This window comes from Rhamphochromis longiceps, linkage group LG5, assembly GCF_057381845.1.
Source record: "Rhamphochromis longiceps isolate RC_006_pf linkage group LG5, R_longiceps_female_GT1.1, whole genome shotgun sequence".
NCBI classification, from domain to species: domain Eukaryota; kingdom Metazoa; phylum Chordata; class Actinopteri; order Cichliformes; family Cichlidae; genus Rhamphochromis; species Rhamphochromis longiceps.
This window is the reverse complement of record NC_140561.1, coordinates 40,385,001-40,403,579: the sequence shown is the minus strand read 5'-3', so window position 1 is coordinate 40,403,579 and position 18,579 is coordinate 40,385,001. Positions and strand designations below refer to the sequence as shown.

Here is an 18,579-nt window from a genome sequence, read left to right as displayed (position 1 = left end):
GGAAATGCACTCAAGGTCAACGTCACATTTGTCATTGTCAGTAGATTTAATTCTTACAAAGCTTGTTATCCCCCAGTGTACAGTTACTTTACTCTTTGTGGAATTATAATTAAAATGTTTGTTTATGAGCAGCACTTTGGCGACAGTGGGAAGGAAAAACTCCCTTTTAACAGGAAGAAACCTCCAGCAGAACCAGGCTCAGGGAGGGGCGGGGCCATCTGTTTTTACTTTTTGTGACTTTGTAATACATATATGTGTGTGTGTGTGTGTGTGTGTGTGTGTGTGTGTGTGTGTGTGTGTGCGTGCGCGCGTGCGCATTTGATTGTTTTTTGTTACCTTATTAAGATTGGGGGGTGGGGATGCTTGAGCATAGCGCTTTAAGTGTACTTTCTTTTGAATGGTATTTTTGCAGTGCAGTATTCCTGCTTAACTTCAGTGAAGGCTCCAAGTTCCTCTTCCAGCAATGGAAGATTCAACTTTAATCGGAGCGGGTTAAAAGCGGACCTTTTCTTCGCTTTGTATATTTCTACCCGGACACTATTCAGTGCCGGACAGATTCCGTTGACATTGCTGCTGTTACCAAACCAGAAGGTTTCCGTGCAGGGAGCCTCCGTGACTCTGCAGCCCGCTTCTCGGCTCTAACAGCGGGTCTTCGTGCAGCCATGTATCGGCGGCCGCTGCAGTTCGCCGCCAGAAGCTTCGCTCATGTGTCCGCCTGCAGGGCCGCCTCCGCCGGGGGCAAGGTAAGAAACGCCCCGCTGGCGTTAGCTTAGCCGGCTAACAGGTTAAGAAGTTGAGGCTGATGTTCGAGGTGACAGCTGGGTGAACACAGCGACAGGTGACCGAGTGAGCGCTCATCTGTCTCCGTGTGTGTTTGAGTTTCACACAGACTCACACGGACAGCCTGCGAGCTCCATTAGCAGGATTAATCTCAGGGCTCAGATTAATGGAGGCGAACTCGCAGTAACAGCTCTAAAGTGCGCTCCCAGTTTAAAGGCTTTCTTTACACCGAGCACAGAAACTCTACATCACACGTTCAATCCGAGGCTTCTGTCATATGTGAATAATAACGTGTTTGTCACCCGAGATAATGAAATTACTCTGTAGAAGACCAGAGTCATCAGTCACGTGTTCGAGCTTCGCTTTGGTCCAAATGTTTTAATGGGTCACTGAACCATAGACTGTATTTAAATGATGGACGTGTCAGCTGTTTGTGTTGTTAAAACCTCTGTGTTATCCTGTTGGCATGATGATGATGATGATGATGTTTACAGGAGGTAGAAGTGAACGAAGGTTGAGGTGCAACAAATAGACCAGTATAGACCGTCCAATGGTTTACTGTCAAAAACTGGACCAGAGACAAATATGACAAATAATGTGGCACAGCCGCCGTATTATTTATCCGATAACTGCATAAAAAGGACACAAACATGGTCCAGAAGTTCAGTTCAGGGACTTGTCACCTAGTCAGCTGATCCAAGTGTCAGAAAATAATCAGCTGAGCACAGTGGACTCGGTTACACTTCGGAGAGGTGCTGTTGTGTGTCAGGCCTGTGCACCAAGGTGCCGCCGCACTATAATAAAGTGAGGGTAACGGACTACTACTTTTAGTGCCGACTAGCACGAGCAGCAACATTTAAAGTTGAAGCAGCACACATCCACAGCTGGGATACTACTCAAAGTCGCCTAACCCGAGTATGAAATTGGATTAGGGAAAGGATTTTTGTATCCAGCTGTAAACATGTTTTTTTTCCTGCTGTAAAGTTGGACATTTTAATATCAGTCTGAGGGTCCAGGGTGTCCAATGCACGCGGGCTCTTTTAATACATGCAGGATGTTTGGGCTTCGTCTTGCTGAAGTAAGCGGTGCTTTACCTGGAAAAAGACTGGAGCGCAGAAAATATTATTCTGAAGTCTGTAATACTGTTTAGCATAAATGGTGCCTTCACAGACAAACAGTCCATCGGTCCGTCACAGGAGCTGGTTTTTGAGCTGTGCAGGGTCACGTTTAGGTTATTGATTATTCAGCTCACAGGAAAGGTGACCCCCCCTCATGTCTGATCATCTTAAATGAACTCTGGGCTCAGAGGAGGTGGCCCACTTTCTCAGTCTTGTGTGCATTTCTTTCTGAGTGTGGTGAAGTTTTATTTTGGCACCGCTTTGAAATCTCGAGGTGTTTGTCTTCTGCCACAGGCCTGGCTGATTCAGTCTGTGACAGAGGCTTTAAGCTGTGCTCTTTGCACATGTGCAGTGCAGCAGCTGTTTCAATAACCACCATTTAAAGCAACAACCAGATAATGACCTAAAGGTTCTTTAGGTACTAAATGTTTTTTGAGAATTGAACTAAAGCTTTGCCAGCAGTTGTGCTGATGCAGATGTTGAGGTTTAATATTTGTTGTTGTTCCCTCAGTGTCTCTTTGAGACAGTATATGGGAGTTTAGGCCATCAGCTCATAGCAGCGGTCTCTTCATTCTCTTTGAGCTTTAGTCCATTTTGAAAGGTTTTAAATTTACATCATGTTTTTACAAATCTGAATGAACTTAATCAGATCAGTTAATCAGATTATTGTTGCAGGTCTTTCTACTCAGTGACGTTGGGTGGTGCAGAGACTTAACAGTTTATAAATGTTGACTCAGAGAAAGCCTGTCCAGCAGTCAGAGGGTTAATGAAGGATGTTTCGTGCAGTTCAAACAAAAAATGCTAAAGGGTCACGAAAACTGGCTAAACCTGAGAACAACACTGAGCTGTGACGTGAAGATCACTGCTGTTAGTGGGAGACGAGCAGGTGTTTGATCCGTCTTTAAAAACAAGTCAACAAATAAAACAGTCGATCGTTTGTGTTCAGCCTGACTTAACTTCTCTCTCCTTGCAGGGGTTGGATCAGGAAGCCTGTTTCAGAGCGCTGGCCGCCTGTCAGCAGGCGGGCGTCTCCTCTCCATTAGTAACGCCGTGCCGGACGCTGCATGTCGCCACACAGGTAACATCTCACGCAAGCACATGAACAAATAACCCTCATTGTTTAACCCACAGATGGACTGCTTCAAAACAGCTGTGCAGCAGCTCTTTTGTCCCAGTGGGGGGGGCCACCGATATGCCAAACATATATACTCTTTGCTGATAAATAACACTTTTCTTTTCACTCGGTCGATTCCATCTCCGTCATCTCGGAGGCATTTTGTGAAGCCAGTTGTTCTGCACTCGGGACCTCCTCATTTTCTGCTTAAATGAAAACAAATAAACTGTAATTCCTCTTTTAAAGGGTTGATTATTCAGCCTGTAGTTTTTCACACCTGCTTGGATTTCAGGATGAATTTAATGAATTCTGAGTTCAGTCGTGTCGTATTCGTGCCTTTAAAGCACTTCCTGCCTGCTCCGTGTGTTCGAGGCTTCAACTGGTTTTGTTGTTTTTAATGAAGCTTGAAAACTGGGAGAAAACTTCGGCACATCTGCGCGTCCTGATGAAGGTTAGCGGGGTCGTGGTGGCTGTAATAAAACTGTCAAAGCACGAAGACGGCGTGCAGCTCGGAGTAGGTCAGCGTATTAATTTAGTGAGCGGTAAAGGTCGCGCCGCACAGGTGCGTCGTCACGTGCTGATTAAACCAGGGTCACGCAGCACACGTTTGACATCCCACCTGCTGAAGGAGCAGTTTCTGTTTTCGCTGTCGTTTTTTTCACCGCTCCGCTTTTTCTTTTTGTCCTTCAGCTCCGTAACGTGAAGGAGACGCATCAGCACACGGACGAGGAGGTCGGCGCCTTCACAAAGCTCATCGAGGCGATGGGCTTCACGGGACCGCTCAAATACAATAAATGGGTGAGTGCAGAAGAGACGGGTGAGACGTGGGCTGAAAACGAGCAGGTGATGGTGATTTGGCTTCATTTGATGTGTGAAATCAACACGAGCACTTAGTGTCATGTTAAATGTGTTTAATGTGCCTCCCAGGCCGCCTGTTACCTGCTGACGTGTCCGTTCTGCACTCAAACAACCTTTCATTCAAAAGCAACACGCTTACGTCCTTTAAACGCACCTTCTGATGAATGTGTGCCACCCTGATTGGTCGACAGGTAACAAAAACTAACCGGTGTGTCGGGTCAGACGTTTCTACCTGTACTGTCAGGGCAGCGTTTCCCCTCCTGCTCTCTGTGGTTGAATAAAACCAAACTGCACTTGGACACAACAGAGTAATAAAACATTTGTTATGGAAGATGCAGAAGGCCAAAAATACAAATAACGTCACTGCAGTGGGAGTGATATTCACCAGAGGTGTGTGTGTGCACGCGTGTGTAGCTTTCATTCATGGCGTCACACTCTTGTAGTCGGTATGTTTTCCAGGAATGCGCAGGTCACTAAAGGAATAAACAGTTGGAGCTGTGGCAGGCTTCAGTGATGTGGGAGGTTTTGGCTAAAGGCGGGAAGGTTGCGTGCGTGCCGGGGAATGTCAGGCGAGCAGAGAGCTGGGCCGCCCGCCGGACCGGCAGCGTTTGGCTCGCTGGCACACCTCCGAACTCGTGTCCTGCTCCTGCGCGTGTTTACTCTACAGATAAAACCGCCGTCAGAGACGCACAGATCAGCCTTAAATCCCAGAACAATCCCACAGAAATGCTCGCTGTTGTTAAATGAAGCTCATCGGGCGAGTCGCCCTTCCAGCTGAAAGTTGCTGAACCAGGCAAACTCATTTGGATAAGTTTGCCTGTTTGATGTCATTTTGTACCCCCCCCCCCCCCCCCGGTTTCCATTGACAAATGTTGGTAATGGAAGTGTAGTGGTGCATTTACACTAGGCAGGAAGTGTAATTACTCCCACACAGTCCAGTCGCTTCGCCCCAACAGCCAGCAGGACGGAGGAGTAAAGAAAGGCTGGAATGAGTGTCTGCACTGTGGCCGCTGGGGTGTAAAGGCTGATTGGCTGTTACTCGGGCAGCGTGGCCCCCTGACAGCTTCAACAGGAAGCCAGCGTGTTGTCTCTGCGCCATCGCAGGAGGGTCGCCTGCCGAGGCCTTTCCTATGAGTGATGTTTGCCACAACGCAGCAGAGCTCTGAAGTTGGTGTTTTCCTTCACTTACACCATGTTCAGCTGCCCTCAAACGCCATCACTAAGCCCCTCCTCCATTTCTGAATGTCAGTGACATCACGAGAATCAGCTGATTGAAATACTTCGCCTCATGAACGCCCCGACTCCCCTTTCATGTTTGGTGAGAGCAACTCGTAGCTGTCAGCTGTAGCTGTGAGTGCGATGTTGTGGTTGCAGAGTGACGACGTCAGACGTGATGTTTTTGTTTCCACAGAAAATCAAGATTGCTGCTCTGCGGATGTACACGTGCTGCGTGGAGAGAATCAACTACGACGAGTTCTTCGACAGTGAGTTTACCACGCTCGGCTCCCTGGGCCGCCGTTCATGTTGTTCCCACTTTGCCTCGGACATGCTTATTGGTGACGGGCTTGTGTTTGCTGATATTTATCCCAAAAAAACCTGAAGAACAACTTTTCTCAGTAACATAAAAACACAAACGCAGAACAAACCGAAGAGCTCAGATATAAATCTCACGTAATGAGAAGCTTAAAACGAACGCTGATATGACTCCCAGCTGTGAAGGATTCAACTCTGAGCTGTGGATTTGTCCTCCGTTCTGTGGTATCGTCACCTTCCCGCTCAGGCGTGGACGGTAAATGTGTCGCTTTGTGTTTTGGAGACGTTCAAACCTTCAGCTCTGCCGCTTATTCCCCTTAAACTCTCAGATATGAGTGTTTTAAAAAGAAAAGCACATCTTATGTTAGTGCTGTGCGATATGACCAAAATCTCATTTGTCGTCCCGACAGCCATATTTATCACAAAAATGTTACATTTTCTGTAAATTCTGTGAATCGCGATGCGTGAAACGATACATTTGTAGACATAAGTTGTAACGGCCGCCATTTTTCTTTGTGAGTATTTATCCCACGACGTGCTGCGGGGAAAAGCCCGTGCTAACGTTTGAGTCTGAGGTTTATTTGGAGCACCTGGCGGCTCTTCGTTGCTCCTCATCAGTAAACTCTCTCCACACTCTGTCACGTGACTCGTGCGTCGGTGGCAGCAGAGGTTTGTCGTGTTTGAGTCTGAGGTGTAGGTGTGAGACTTCTCATAACCAAACCATGTCCACGCTACAGTGTCAGCCCCTCGTTTTGATTGGTCCTTCTGTTTGTCGTCATTTATTTTGGAAAATCTCAAAAAGATCTTCAGCTTTATTGTGAAAGATTTATGTGGGAAATAAACAAGCGGACGGCAGAGCCACATGCTGGGTTTACCTTTGTTGTTGCTAACGACAACGTGTAAAAACAGTCACTTGTCTGTCCGCAGTGTGTTTATATAAGAGAGAGAACATTAACCAATGAATACAGCTGCTACAGTGACCATCAAAACCATGAACAATGTTCCCGCAAACAGTTTTTGCGACACCTCGAAACAATGATGGTGTGTAAAATGAAACGATAGACGTTTTCATATCGTCGTCCGATATACGTGGTGACGTCAAACAGCCCTACTGTATGCTGATGTAGTTGCAGAGTCTGACGCAGGTGCGGCGTGCAGAGAATCCTAATGAATCCTAATGTGTGTGTTTCAGAGTGCACCCTCCCTGACACTCTCAACTCCTGGTTCCTGGTTGCACAGCTGCACGTATGGTGAGTTGTACAAACGCATCCTCTCAGCTACCAGTTTATTAGGTACACCTGTACAGCTGGATTTATCCAATCAGCCAATCAGATGGTTTGTTTGCTGCTCTGAGGAATCTGTGTGCTGATTGGCGTAAGCAGCAAAGGGAGCCGTGGTCCGTGTCGACCGCGCTGTCTGTGCGGTTGCTGCTCTTCCGTGCATTTATTAGCCCAGTCGTGTGTCATGTGATGTATTTTTGCTTTGACAGTTATCTTCCTTCACATGTTGTGTAACATTAAACGTCCTCTGTAGCATGCAAAGAATCCAGTTCACAGTGAGAGAATGCATATAATATATAATTGTATTATTATTATTATTGATGTGTTTATGTGGTCTAAATGGAAGCGTCTGATAGTTTTTAATGATGTAATGATGTCGCTGTTGCTCCTGCTGTGGCTGGGACAGTGACGCTCTTCATACGATGAGCACACGGCTTCACTCGTCACAGCGATTTAAGGCTGTGCGCTCGTTTCAGTCTCCTTGTTGTGTTCTTGTGCTCTCAGGATGTGTTTGGTGCGGATGCGTCAGGAGGGCAGAGAGGGGAAGTACATGTGCCGTTACATCGTGCACTCCATGTGGGAGGATGTGGAGCAGAGGAGCAAAATCATGGGGGTACGTTATGTTTCTGATCTTGAAGGGAAAAAAAATTAAATTCAGAGGCGTGAAAGCAGGTGAAACAGTCTCAGCTGAGAGTATTAAAGTCTCCACAAAGACACCAACACATGTAGAGACAACCGACCTCTACGTGTGCAGCAACGTCTGCATAACTTCTGCAACTAAACGAAAGCAACAGAAGCAATACCAACAAAGCAGCCACGGTAACCACAGCAACAGCTGCAACCAGACCCTCTGTCATATCGTGAAGTGCGCACACACACACACACACACACACACACACGCAGGCTGGTACACACACACACACACATGCAGGCTGGTGCACAGCGTGCATAATACACAGGCTGTAAATATCATACGACTGTATTTCCACTTTTCAGCGTCACTGCTGGGAGAAAGATCTCAGCCTGTTGGAACTTTGTATGTTTGATGCCTGAAATCCTGATTTATTCTTGGTTTAAAACTAAAATGATCATGTAACAAAGGTTTTCTGTTACTCATTCATTCGGGTTATTTACTGAAGCTGAGTTTGCAAATTCAGATATTTTCCCAGCTGTTTAATTCCTGCCAGAGTTTTAGTGTGTAACAGAAGCTTTCACTCTAATTCTCCCTCAGCGACAAAAATCCCGTGTTGAAGCTTTTGCATCAACTCGGCTGATTGGCTGATAGGTTTGTGGTTACGGCCGCAGCAGAGGTTGCGCTGCTGTCAGAATCGGCCAGCTCTCCTGCTGGAACAGAATCTGGATCTTCAGGTTCCAGCAGGAATGCTTTGGCAGTGGTTCAGTCTCCTGCAGCACACGGTCAGTGTTTCACAGCTGTGAATGTCGATCAGCACGTACGAACTGCCTTCGCCACGAACAGGACTCGTGTTGCTGTGCAGTCTAACCCTGATCTGAGTCAGCTCCACTGAGCTGCTGCATCTGCTTCATAATGTCAGTAACCAACTGTTCATGGAAATGTGGTGATTACAGACTGTTTTCAACTTAAGCATGAAAGTGAAAAGATGAGAAAACAAAGTAACAGAATAGACAAACGCACAACAGTCGTCTCCTGCTCAAAATGTGAACTTTGAATAATTGGGATTATTTACTCAAACTAAATTAAAATATTTTTGACTTTTTTCTGTTGAAAGCTGCAAAGAAATGCAGGAAACCCTGTTTTCTGAAAGAAAAGTCACATGATCAGAGCACACACAGATCTACCGCACGCTCTGAGGTAAATTAAAAGGTTTCTGTAATTTTGGGATTTGCAAACTTGGAAGTTTTCCACCCACAAAGTAAACCACAAAGATTCAAAGTCAGCATTTCTTTTGTTTCCTTTGCTTTCCTGGAAATGCCCCGGACCACCGATACAACCCCAGCTCACTGGGAATGCTCAGTCCAGCTTATCCCAGCTGCATTTATCTGCAGATCCTGTAAGCTGCAGTAACTGTTGTCCTCACGGGGAGGACGAGGCTCGACTGTGTAGCACTGATTAGCTGACTTTGTCAAATAACCTCATATAAATAAATCTATTAAATATGGACTGAATGGAGCAAACACACTGACAAGCTGCTGCTGCTGAAGTTGCTGCTGCTGCTGCTGCTGCTGGATGTGTGATCCAAATACTGCATCGGTGCATCTGGACCATTCATAGATCATCTTCCCAGTTAAAGGAGCAGCGTGAAGCTAAAGTGTTCATCATGGACAAACGACTGCAGGTCGGTTAGTCCTTCCTTCTGTCACGCCACTCCAGCTTTCACTGCACCCTCGAGCACTCCACCCATCCAGGTATTAAAGGTACTCTGAGCTGTCTTTGGGCACATAGTCTCAACTTATTTCAACCTGCAGACGCAGGTAAGCAACCTTCTGTTCAGGTGCCAAGTTCGGGGGATAAAAGTAGACCCACCCCTGCTCACCACCTTTCACTGAGGCCAGCTCCACAGTGGAACAGAGGCCAGCCCTGGGATCGAGATGCTACACTGTTGAGGCAAGCCCGAGTCTGAACCCTAGCTGGGAACTCTCAGGCTGTTCCCCACCAGAGGGGTGCTGTTCCAAGAGCCACTTTTGGCAACCAGGGATTGGCCCGCAGGGGTGTCCGCCCCTTACCGTGGCCCAATCCACACAGCACCAGACCCCTACACCTCCTGCCACGGGTCAGGGAGCCGCAGGAGCGAACTGTCCAAAAGTCGTAGGTATTAAGTTACTGTTTTAGAAAGCAAAAGCTGGAAATGTTCATCATTTAGAAACTGGCGCTGGGCAAAGTTTGAGAACTGGCTTTCTGATTGTTTTTCTTTATTAAATGTAATTAACTTAATCGCTTTAGCTCCAGAATGAAACATGAAAACTTCAGCAGGGCAGACGTTTGGAACTGAAGAGCTGAGAACGAGCACACGCTGATGACTGATTATTTTACTGCATTAATACAGACTTGACAGCAGCAGTATTTTCCACAGCAGCTCAGGTTCCTCAGAAGTGCTTCTGTGACATTAAATCGCCACAAATCTACACAAACACGTCTCCAAGCTAAATGTCATTCTGTTACATAAATATTCATTATTTCAGCCACATTTCCCCTTCGAGCTGATGCAACAGTGCGTTCAGTTTTATCCGTGCCGTTGCATGCTACAAAGGATGCAGGTTTTGTTGATTTTAAAGTTTTACATCAGCGTAATTGTGCCAACAAATCCCCGGAGAGCGAGCCTGGCTGCGGCCGCCGTGTCCACAGAGTCGTTCCTCTATTTTCTGTCAGTGGAGCAGCTCCAGGAAGTGTCGCTCATTGACATAAATCTGGGCTCTGAGCACACGAAGCTTTCAGAAACACTTTGTCCTTCTATAATGCAGATTATTCTGGATTCGAGTCTCAAAGCTAACAGAGGGGAAAAACCCACTTTAATTACGGGTGTTTGCGTTTAAGAATTAAAGAGTTGTGACAAAGAATGTAAATGTAGGGCGGCAGGATATTAAACAGGGTCAAAACGCGTAAAAGCACAGCTCGAGCAGTCTGCTCTCACTCCTCAGAGCATCCTCGGTTCTTTCCTCACGTCGTAGTCCCAAAGTGAGACACGCCTGCCTCTGAGCCTCGTTTATGAATTGCACGTTTGTACCCCTCCACTTACTGTTAAGCCTGATATTTTTAGGTGCTTTAAAATTCTCCAAAATCAAACAGTTTGGTGCTGCTGAGAGTTAAAACGGTCCACAGTCTCAGCATCCTTCATAAAACGTCATCGTACCACGATACGCACAAACGCTACGTCAGACCTGAAAAAGAGGATTTATGAGTTTTTGGCTGAATTAGATGATCGACGCTGTTCTCAGTCAAAGTTCATGCTGAGGATTCTCAGTAGCAGAGACACTGTGGGAGGAATGCGACGTCAAAAGCCGACCAAACTTCGTCCAATAGAACGTCCGAGACGATCCATGCACAGCTCCAGGTTTCCACACCTGATCCATGTCCACACTGAACCCTCAGCTGGTCCCGATTCTTCACCGAGGCAGTGAAATATTTGGAGTCCAAGACCCCGTCAGCTCGTGGGCTGCAGTTACAGAGTTTTAGCTGATGGCTAACGCCCTGACGAAAAAGGTTGTGAATGCGATAACTTGAGTACAAGGCGGTGTGGGATTTTGAGATTGAGATCTTTACTGTATCTACCAGGAGGCTGCTGCCAGTATTTTAAACACTGAGCTGAAAGACATGCAGCACAGGAACAGAGCTGATAAAACGCTGGAGAGGCGAGAGCGTCACAGTCTTTTGGGTTCGTGCCTTCAAATAGAAACAGAACTGCAGAAGGGCCAGAGCTTCATCCAGTGCAGGAAAACATTTTCTGCCTGATGCAGCTTTCCTTGTTGGAGCAGAAAAGTTTTCATCTTTAAGCGTGTGGTGTAAACACTCATAAAATCAGAGGGTTGCCGTTCAGGTGGGAGCAGGAGGGACTGGTCTTTGGAGATTTAGTTGACTCGTAGTGAAGGTGTGAATCCACACCCCATCACAGCCTCTTGGATTTGGCTGTAAAGCGAGCTCAGCGGCAGCCAAGCAGCAGCTTTCAGCGCTCTTCATATTAAGGAGCTCTTTAGTTTTGCTCCTTTTGCTTCGTGTGACAGAAAGAGGTCAGAGATGAGAAATTACAGTCTGGCTTGTGAGGTCACTCCTGCAGCGTGGGCACGCATGCATCGGTCTCGTACGCAGCAGGTGTTTTCACAGCTGCATACGTGACCTTTTGTCAGCATGTGTACGTAAACCTGCGTGTTCTGTATGTCAAGCGTGTCAGCACAGAGTTACAACAAAGTCCGGTTTCTTTTAAAGTTCAATAGTAAAGATGTTCAGAGGTCGAGTCTGACCTCACATTTCTCTTGTTCAGAGCTCACTTGTTTTGTGACCTTTAACCTTACGCTGAAGTCATTAACTTAAGTCATGGAAGTTTGCAGCTTCTTTATGTCCCAGCTGTACACGCAGAGCAGCTGTTTTCAGCTGGTTTCTCTCCTGTAGTCAGACTGAAAGGTGAAACGAGACGTTTACTGGCAGAAAAACGATCTGCTGATGTTTTGATAATCAAAGATTTGTTTCAGTGCTCGCCAGCAGATCTGTGGAAGCGCTCGGGGACGTTTCCTCTGTTTTGTGGGGCGATCGTGGCTCAAGAGTTGGGAGTTCGTCTTGTAATCGGAAGGTTGCCAATTCGAGCCCCGACAGTCTCGGTCGTTGTGTCCTTGGGCGAGACACTTCACCCGTTGCCTACTGGTGGTGGTCAGAGGGCCCGGTGGCGCCAGTGTCCGGCAGCCTCGCCTCTGTCAGTGCGCCCCAGGGTGGCTGTGGCTACAATGTAGCTGCCATCACCAGTGTGTGAATGTGTGTGTGAATGGGTGGATGGCTGGATGTGTAAAGCGCTTTGGGGTCCTTAGGGACGAGTAAAGCGCTATATAAATACAGGCCATTTACCATTTTTATTTAGCAAGTTAAAGTTTTTAGTGAACCGTCCGTTCATGATGTCACATTTCAATCATTATCACGACCTGAGCCTGTTACAAACAGCAGATAACAGCAGTAACCTCAGTACAGCAGTCAGAGATACTGAGGAAGCCTCACTGTGCACAGCTGACTGTGACGTTACCCTCAGTGATATCCGAACAGTCCAAAAGCTTCGTTTGCACATTTATGCAACAGCAAAATACATTTTTCCATCTGAAGCATTAGTTAGCAGAAAAATTTGACTTATTTTCATTCTTATTAAGTCTTATTATTTGTTTGATGCTTGCTGAATAATCCATCTGATGAGATTCCCGAACGTTCTTTTAGTCCGGACGTTGCGTTTGAGCTCCTGCTGTTGACTGACTGCAGGTTTCCCAGCCTCACAGCCAGTACAGCTGCATGACGTTAGCACCGTTCACTAGCGATGCGGCTGCAGCACTGTTTGATGGCCAAAGCTGTACGTGTATCAGATCAAGAGTGTTTATAGGACTGTAGAGTCATAAATATGAATAAATTGAATATCTTTAAAGGAACAGACGAAAGCAAGAAGCGAGTTAGATAAACATGCAGCCGTGAACATCGTGAAGTCTTTTTTTTCCTTGGATAATCATCTTTTTTTCTTCTTTTTTTTTTTCTTGATTCCCTAAAACGCAAATTTCCTAATCAAGCTCTACATGAGCAGCTTATATTTACACAGCCAGCAGCAGTGATTGGAGCTGCTCTAAGGTTTCATAGTGGCTGAGGCAGAGCGCAGGAAAAACATCGCTCATTTTCTCCACATTCATAATCACTGCTGCGCCTCCTCAGCGCCCGCACTCTCTACACTCCAGCCTGTGCAGCATTGGGAAATGTTCACCTTTGGATTCAGTGGCGACAAACCCGGCTGTGCGGCAGCAGGAAGGTTTTCTCACATTTACAGTGGGGCAAAAAAGTATTTAGTCAGCCACCGATTGTGCAAGTTCCCCCACCTAAAATGATGACAGAGGTCAGTAATTTGCACCAGAGGTACACTTCAACTGTGAGAGACAGAATGTGAAAAAAAAATCCATGAATCCACATGGTAGGATTTGTAAAGAATTTATTCGTAAATCAGGGTGGAAAATAAGTATTTGGTCAATAACAAAAATACAACTCAATACTTTGTAACATAACCTTTGTTGGCAATAACAGAGGTCAAACGTTTACTATAGGTCTTTACCAGGTTTGCACACACAGTAGCTGGTATTTTGGCCCATTCCTCCATGCAGATCTTCTCGAGAGCAGTGATGTTTTGGGGCTGTCGCCGAGCAACACGGACTTTCAACTCCCGCCACAGATTTTCTATGGGGTTGAGGTCTGGAGACTGGCTAGGCCACTCCAGGACTTTCAAATGCTTCTTACGGAGCCACTCCTTTGTTGCCCGGGCGGTGTGTTTTGGATCATTGTCATGTTGGAAGACCCAGCCTCGTTTCATCTTCAAAGTTCTCACTGATGGAAGGAGGTTTTGGCTCAAAATCTCACGATACATGGCCCCATTCATTCTGTCCTTAACACGGATCAGTCGTCCTGTCCCCTTGGCAGAAAAACAGCCCCATAGCATGATGTTCCCACCCCCATGCTTCACAGTAGGTATGGTGTTCTTGGGATGCAACTCAGTATTCTTCTTCCTCCAAACACGACGAGTTGAGTTTATACCAAAAAGTTCTACTTTGGTTTCATCTGACCACATGACATTCTCCCAATCCTCTGCTGTATCATCCATGTGCTCTCTGGCAAACTTCAGACGGGCCTGGACATGCACTGGCTTCAGCAGCGGAACACGTCTGGCACTGCGGGATTTGATTCCCTGCCGTTGTAGTGTGTTACTGATGGTGACCTTTGTTACTTTGGTCCCAGCTCTCTGCAGGTCATTCACCAGGTCCCCCCGTGTGGTTCTGGGATCTTTGCTCACCGTTCTCATGATCATTTTGACCCCACGGGATGAGATCTTGCGTGGAGCCCCAGATCGAGGGAGATTATCAGTGGTCTTGTATGTCTTCCATTTTCTGATGATTGCTCCCACAGTTGATTTTTTCACACCAAGCTGCTTGCCTATTGTAGATTCACTCTTCCCAGTCTGGTGCAGGTCTACAATACTTTTCCTGGTGTCCTTCGAAAGCTCTTTGGTCTTGGCCATGGCGGAGTTTGGAGTCTGACTGTTTGAGGCTGTGGACAGGTGTCTTTTATACAGATGATGAGTTCAAACAGGTGCCATTCATACAGGTAACGAGTGGGGGACAGAAAAGCTTCTTACAGAAGACGTTACAGGTCTGTGAGAGCCAGAGATTTTCCTTGTTTGAGGTGACCAAATACTTATTTTCCACCCTGATTTACGAATAAATTCTTTACAAATCCTACCATGTGGATTCATGGATTTATTTTTCACATTCTGTCTCTCACAGTTGAAGTGTACCTCTGGTGCAAATTACTGACCTCTGTCATCATTTTAAGTGGGGGAACTTGCACAATCGGTGGCTGACTAAATACTTTTTTGCCCCACTGTAAATGTCAGAAAACCTTCCATTTTTGCTGTGTGCACGACAGTGTTGGTGCAAACCTTCGCACAGACCCTACAGTATGATCCGTGTGATTCACCTGCGGCCCGAGAGCTTCAGTCGTCCAGTAGAACAAATGAACAGCACAGGGAGCGTTTTTTGATTTTACTGGTCAATGTGTGGATTTTTAAAATTTATTTATTTATTTTTCTATTAAAAATGGTGAAAAGTATCATGTGTATATGAATAGAAAAAGAATTGGGAATCAGAATGTTTTGCAGTTTTTACTTGGTAATCAAAACTTCTTTGATCAATCAAATGATGAACCTGTACTTTATTTAACTTTTTTTTTTTTTATTTCAATATTGACATCTCCAAAATTATTGGAAGTGTTTGGACAAACCTGGGACTGGACATTCAGCATCCCCATAGAGTTAACCTGACAGCAGCCATATTATTGGTCAGAAAATGTCATTAAAAATGCACCAAAAGGCTCTGACAGCACAAACAGAGCAGACAGCTAGCAGCTACAGCCGCCTGTGTCGCCATCCACCTGTCAGTCAAAAAGAGGCCACGCCCCCTAATATTCAAACTTTTAAGCTTTATTGCAATTTAACCCCCTCTGCAGCTATGAAGGAAGAATTCTCCACAGAGACCAAACAGTTTGTGTGTCAGACTCTAAACATGTTTATTTCTGCTGTAAAGTTTTAACATGGGAGTCTATGGCACTGACTCCCTGCTGGAGCCTCTGCTGGACGTTAGAGGAACTGCAGGTTTCTGCACTTCAGCCTTGGCTTCACTTTTCCAGCCCAGACGTTTCTGCCTGGCACGAATGTACAAATCTTGTATTCTCGATCTCTGCTGTGCTTCACTCTGATTTGTCTTCCTCTGTTTAATGATGCAGATTGATGCCATCCACAGAAAGGAAGCGATGAAAGCGATGACCGAAACCTTCTATGCAGCGATATTTGGATACGACGAGGTAAGACAAAGAATTTTAAACTTGCTGTTTTACGGCCGACATTCAAACTCTGCTCAAAGGCGACTGGAAATCTGTTTCGAATGACCTTTGAGAGTTCATCTTAGATGCACTGCAGACTCACTCAATTTTAACTCCGGTCCAAAGTCTGGATCCTGATTGGATCACACAGCTGGGACATGTCAGCAAACAACAACTGCAGATATCAGGTTAGAAGAAACTTCATGCATGTGAACACGTGTGTTGGTACCTGCAGGGAATCCTGTCTGATGACTGTGTGCTGGCAGCGGCTCTGTGGAGAAACCTGTTCAACCGTCAGTGTGAAGACCCCGGACAGCTCGAGCTCATGGTGGAGTACGTCCGCAAACAGGTGAGCTTTAGTCTTTCTAACACGTGCACTTTGTTGCGTTTGAATTGTGATGTCCTGATGAGACCTCGGCACATGCTTCGGGCCCACGTTCTCCGGGCTTGACTCCATCTGTTTTCTTAACCACAGGAATCCAGAGTCTTCTGCTGATGAGCAAATTGGGTTTAACACTGGTTTATGTGCACGTCTCCATGCAGAGAGCTCTCCCACAGTGAGCTGCTCGCGGTCCGACAGAATTAGTTGGTTTTCCATGTCTGCACTGAGAGCTCGGGGCTTATTGGGATAGTTCTTCAGCAGCGCTAAAGAAGCAAAGCTGATTATTTACCGTCCATCTACGTCATTACCCTGAGCGATGGGCGTGAGCTCTGGGTAATGACCCAAAACACGAGTTCGCGGTAATAAGCGGTTAAACTGAGTTTTCTTGGAAAGGTGGTGAGGCTCAGCGTTATACAGCGGGTGAGGAGTCTCATCATTCAGGAAGGACTCGGGATGTCTCTTCCTGGGTGAAGATGTCCTACCTGGAGGCTCCCGGGGTAGAAATGAGACTCTCTCAGCTGGTCTGGGAACAGCTCTGTGTTCCCTGGATGAACTGGAGGAGGGGGGGAAGGGTGAGGGAGGTCTGGGCCTCTCTGCTTAGGCTGCAGCCCTAAGACTCAACTCCAGGGAAGCAGCAGAGGATTGATGGACGTGCGAGTAGTTCAAAATGTTGATGGAACCTGGAAATTGTACCTGATGTGTTTCCTTAGAAATCCGTGAGATTTATTCACAGAGTTTATGACGCAGTAACGTTTGCAGAAAGGAAAACAGTCGATGTTGATCCATCAGCTGTGAGGGTAAATGTGGACGTGCTGCTGTGTGCAGATGCAGTACATCGACGCGCTGGACGGGGACGACCTGCTGCTCACAGGAGAGGTGAAGTGGCGCCCCCTGGTGGAGGAGAACGCACAGAGCATCCTGAAGGTGGTCAAACCCACGTACAACGATGCCGGACTGTGACAGACACTTGTTGCACTTCAGTTTCCTTTCATCCTTTCCTGGGTTATGTTTTCTCCTCCCCTTCTTTTCCTCATAACTCCTCCTCTCCTCTGTTATGAGATTTTAATTTGACATCAGGTCTGTTGTTGTAGCTTTTTTTTTTTTTCTTCTTTTTTCCTCTTGTGTTCAGAGCACTTATTCTCCCAATGATGTGTCCACCAGAGGTCTGATTCTGGAGGGTCGGTGTATATATGTAGATTAGACGGTCAGGGATGAGGATTGTGGGCCGCGTCGCACGTACAGCCGTCGTCCTCCATCTTTGTCCTGTTGGGTTTGAGAGTGTCTGCTGCTTCCTGTCTGTGAAAACACACATATTTATATTTTCTCAGTTTTATAAGTACCGCCACGCTGTATTTATAAAGTATTTGGTACCTTCGAGCTTGCTCTTCTCCTGCAGAGGTGTCGTCTGAGACTTCTGTTACTGCTCCTTCACTGTGTTTAAATAAAGTTTTGCTCTGTGAGGTTAAAACGATCCTTGTAGATTGTCAGTGAGGTGTCCATAATGCTCTCACACCGCAACAGGAAGCTGAACCCTCAAAGACACGACGTCATTCTTGTTTTTAAAAAGTGAATAAATAAAGTTTTCTCTGAACGGCGTCTGCTCCTGACTCCTTTTCTGTGCTCAGTTTTCTCAGGTTAAATGCAAACTTGACTTGTGGTTTATTTATCTACTGCTAATACCAGGTGAACGTGGCAACAAATGGCTGCAGCAGAGGAAGAAGAATTTTAATTAAAGGAGGGTGAAAAAAGATCTTTGACCTTATAAATATAAAAAAACTTGAATTTTCTTTTATTTGTATGGCATCATTTATATGGATTACAATAACAGCTGCCTCAATAAAATGACCCCCTATGACCAAGATTTTTGGCAACAGTGGGAAGGAAAAACTTAACAGGAAGAAAGATCCAGCAGAACCAGGTTTGGGGAGGGGCGGGGCCATCTGGCACGACATGTGCTGTGGAAGAGAGCCAGAGATTAATAATCATAATCAATACTCATAGTTAAATGGTTGGAGGTCAGAAATAATCCAGTAAAAATGTTAAAAAGTTTTGTCTCCTTCCTTCACACAGACGTCACTCAGCTGTGACGGACCAATAAGCGCCCTCTGGTCGAGGCTCGAGCTCAATGATGATGTCAGATTGTCCTCCTGCGCATGTTCAGGTCTGCATAACATCATGAGCTAATCTAAGGCACACGTGGGCGTGTCTGTGCTTGTACAGAGTGAGAGTGCCCTTCATACTTTGTGTTCTTTCTTTCCTGATGTCTGTCTTTTGAAACTTGAACGTGTTTATAAGGAAGAGAGAAAAAAACAGAAGATTGACCTTCACCGTCAGAGCTGAGCTCAAGAGAAATCACGAGGCGCTGCCGCACAGGAAATACCAAATCCATCAGAGTAAAAGATTAAGAGGATAGGGGGTCATATGATTGTTGGGATTTTCTCTGT

At 46.1% G+C, this 18,579-nt stretch overlaps 1 protein-coding gene across 1 annotated transcript; it reads left to right on the top strand.

Annotated features, from left to right (window-relative positions):
* The first annotated feature begins 529 nt into the window (after positions 1-529).
* Positions 530-17,730, top strand: uqcc1 (ubiquinol-cytochrome c reductase complex assembly factor 1). Its single transcript, XM_085407692.1, has 9 exons — positions 530-743; positions 2,872-2,976; positions 3,703-3,810; positions 5,282-5,354; positions 6,596-6,653; positions 7,188-7,296; positions 15,658-15,735; positions 15,989-16,102; positions 16,961-17,730. Exons 1-9 carry the CDS (start codon positions 663-665, stop codon positions 17,093-17,095), a joined length of 861 nt encoding a protein of 286 aa, XP_085263818.1. The 5' UTR covers positions 530-662; the 3' UTR covers positions 17,096-17,730.
* The last annotated feature ends 849 nt before the right edge of the window (positions 17,731-18,579 follow it).

Excerpts from the sequence above, each read along its gene's own strand:
- uqcc1 (XM_085407692.1), top strand. The coding sequence starts at position 663 with ATGTATCGGCGGCCGCTGCAGTTCGCCGCCAGAAGCTTCGCTCATGTG. Across the intron at positions 744-2,871 it reads CCGCCTCCGCCGGGGGCAAG|GGGTTGGATCAGGAAGCCTG; the intron begins GTAAGAAACGCC and ends CTCTCCTTGCAG. Across the intron at positions 15,736-15,988 it reads CGATATTTGGATACGACGAG|GGAATCCTGTCTGATGACTG; the intron begins GTAAGACAAAGA and ends TGGTACCTGCAG.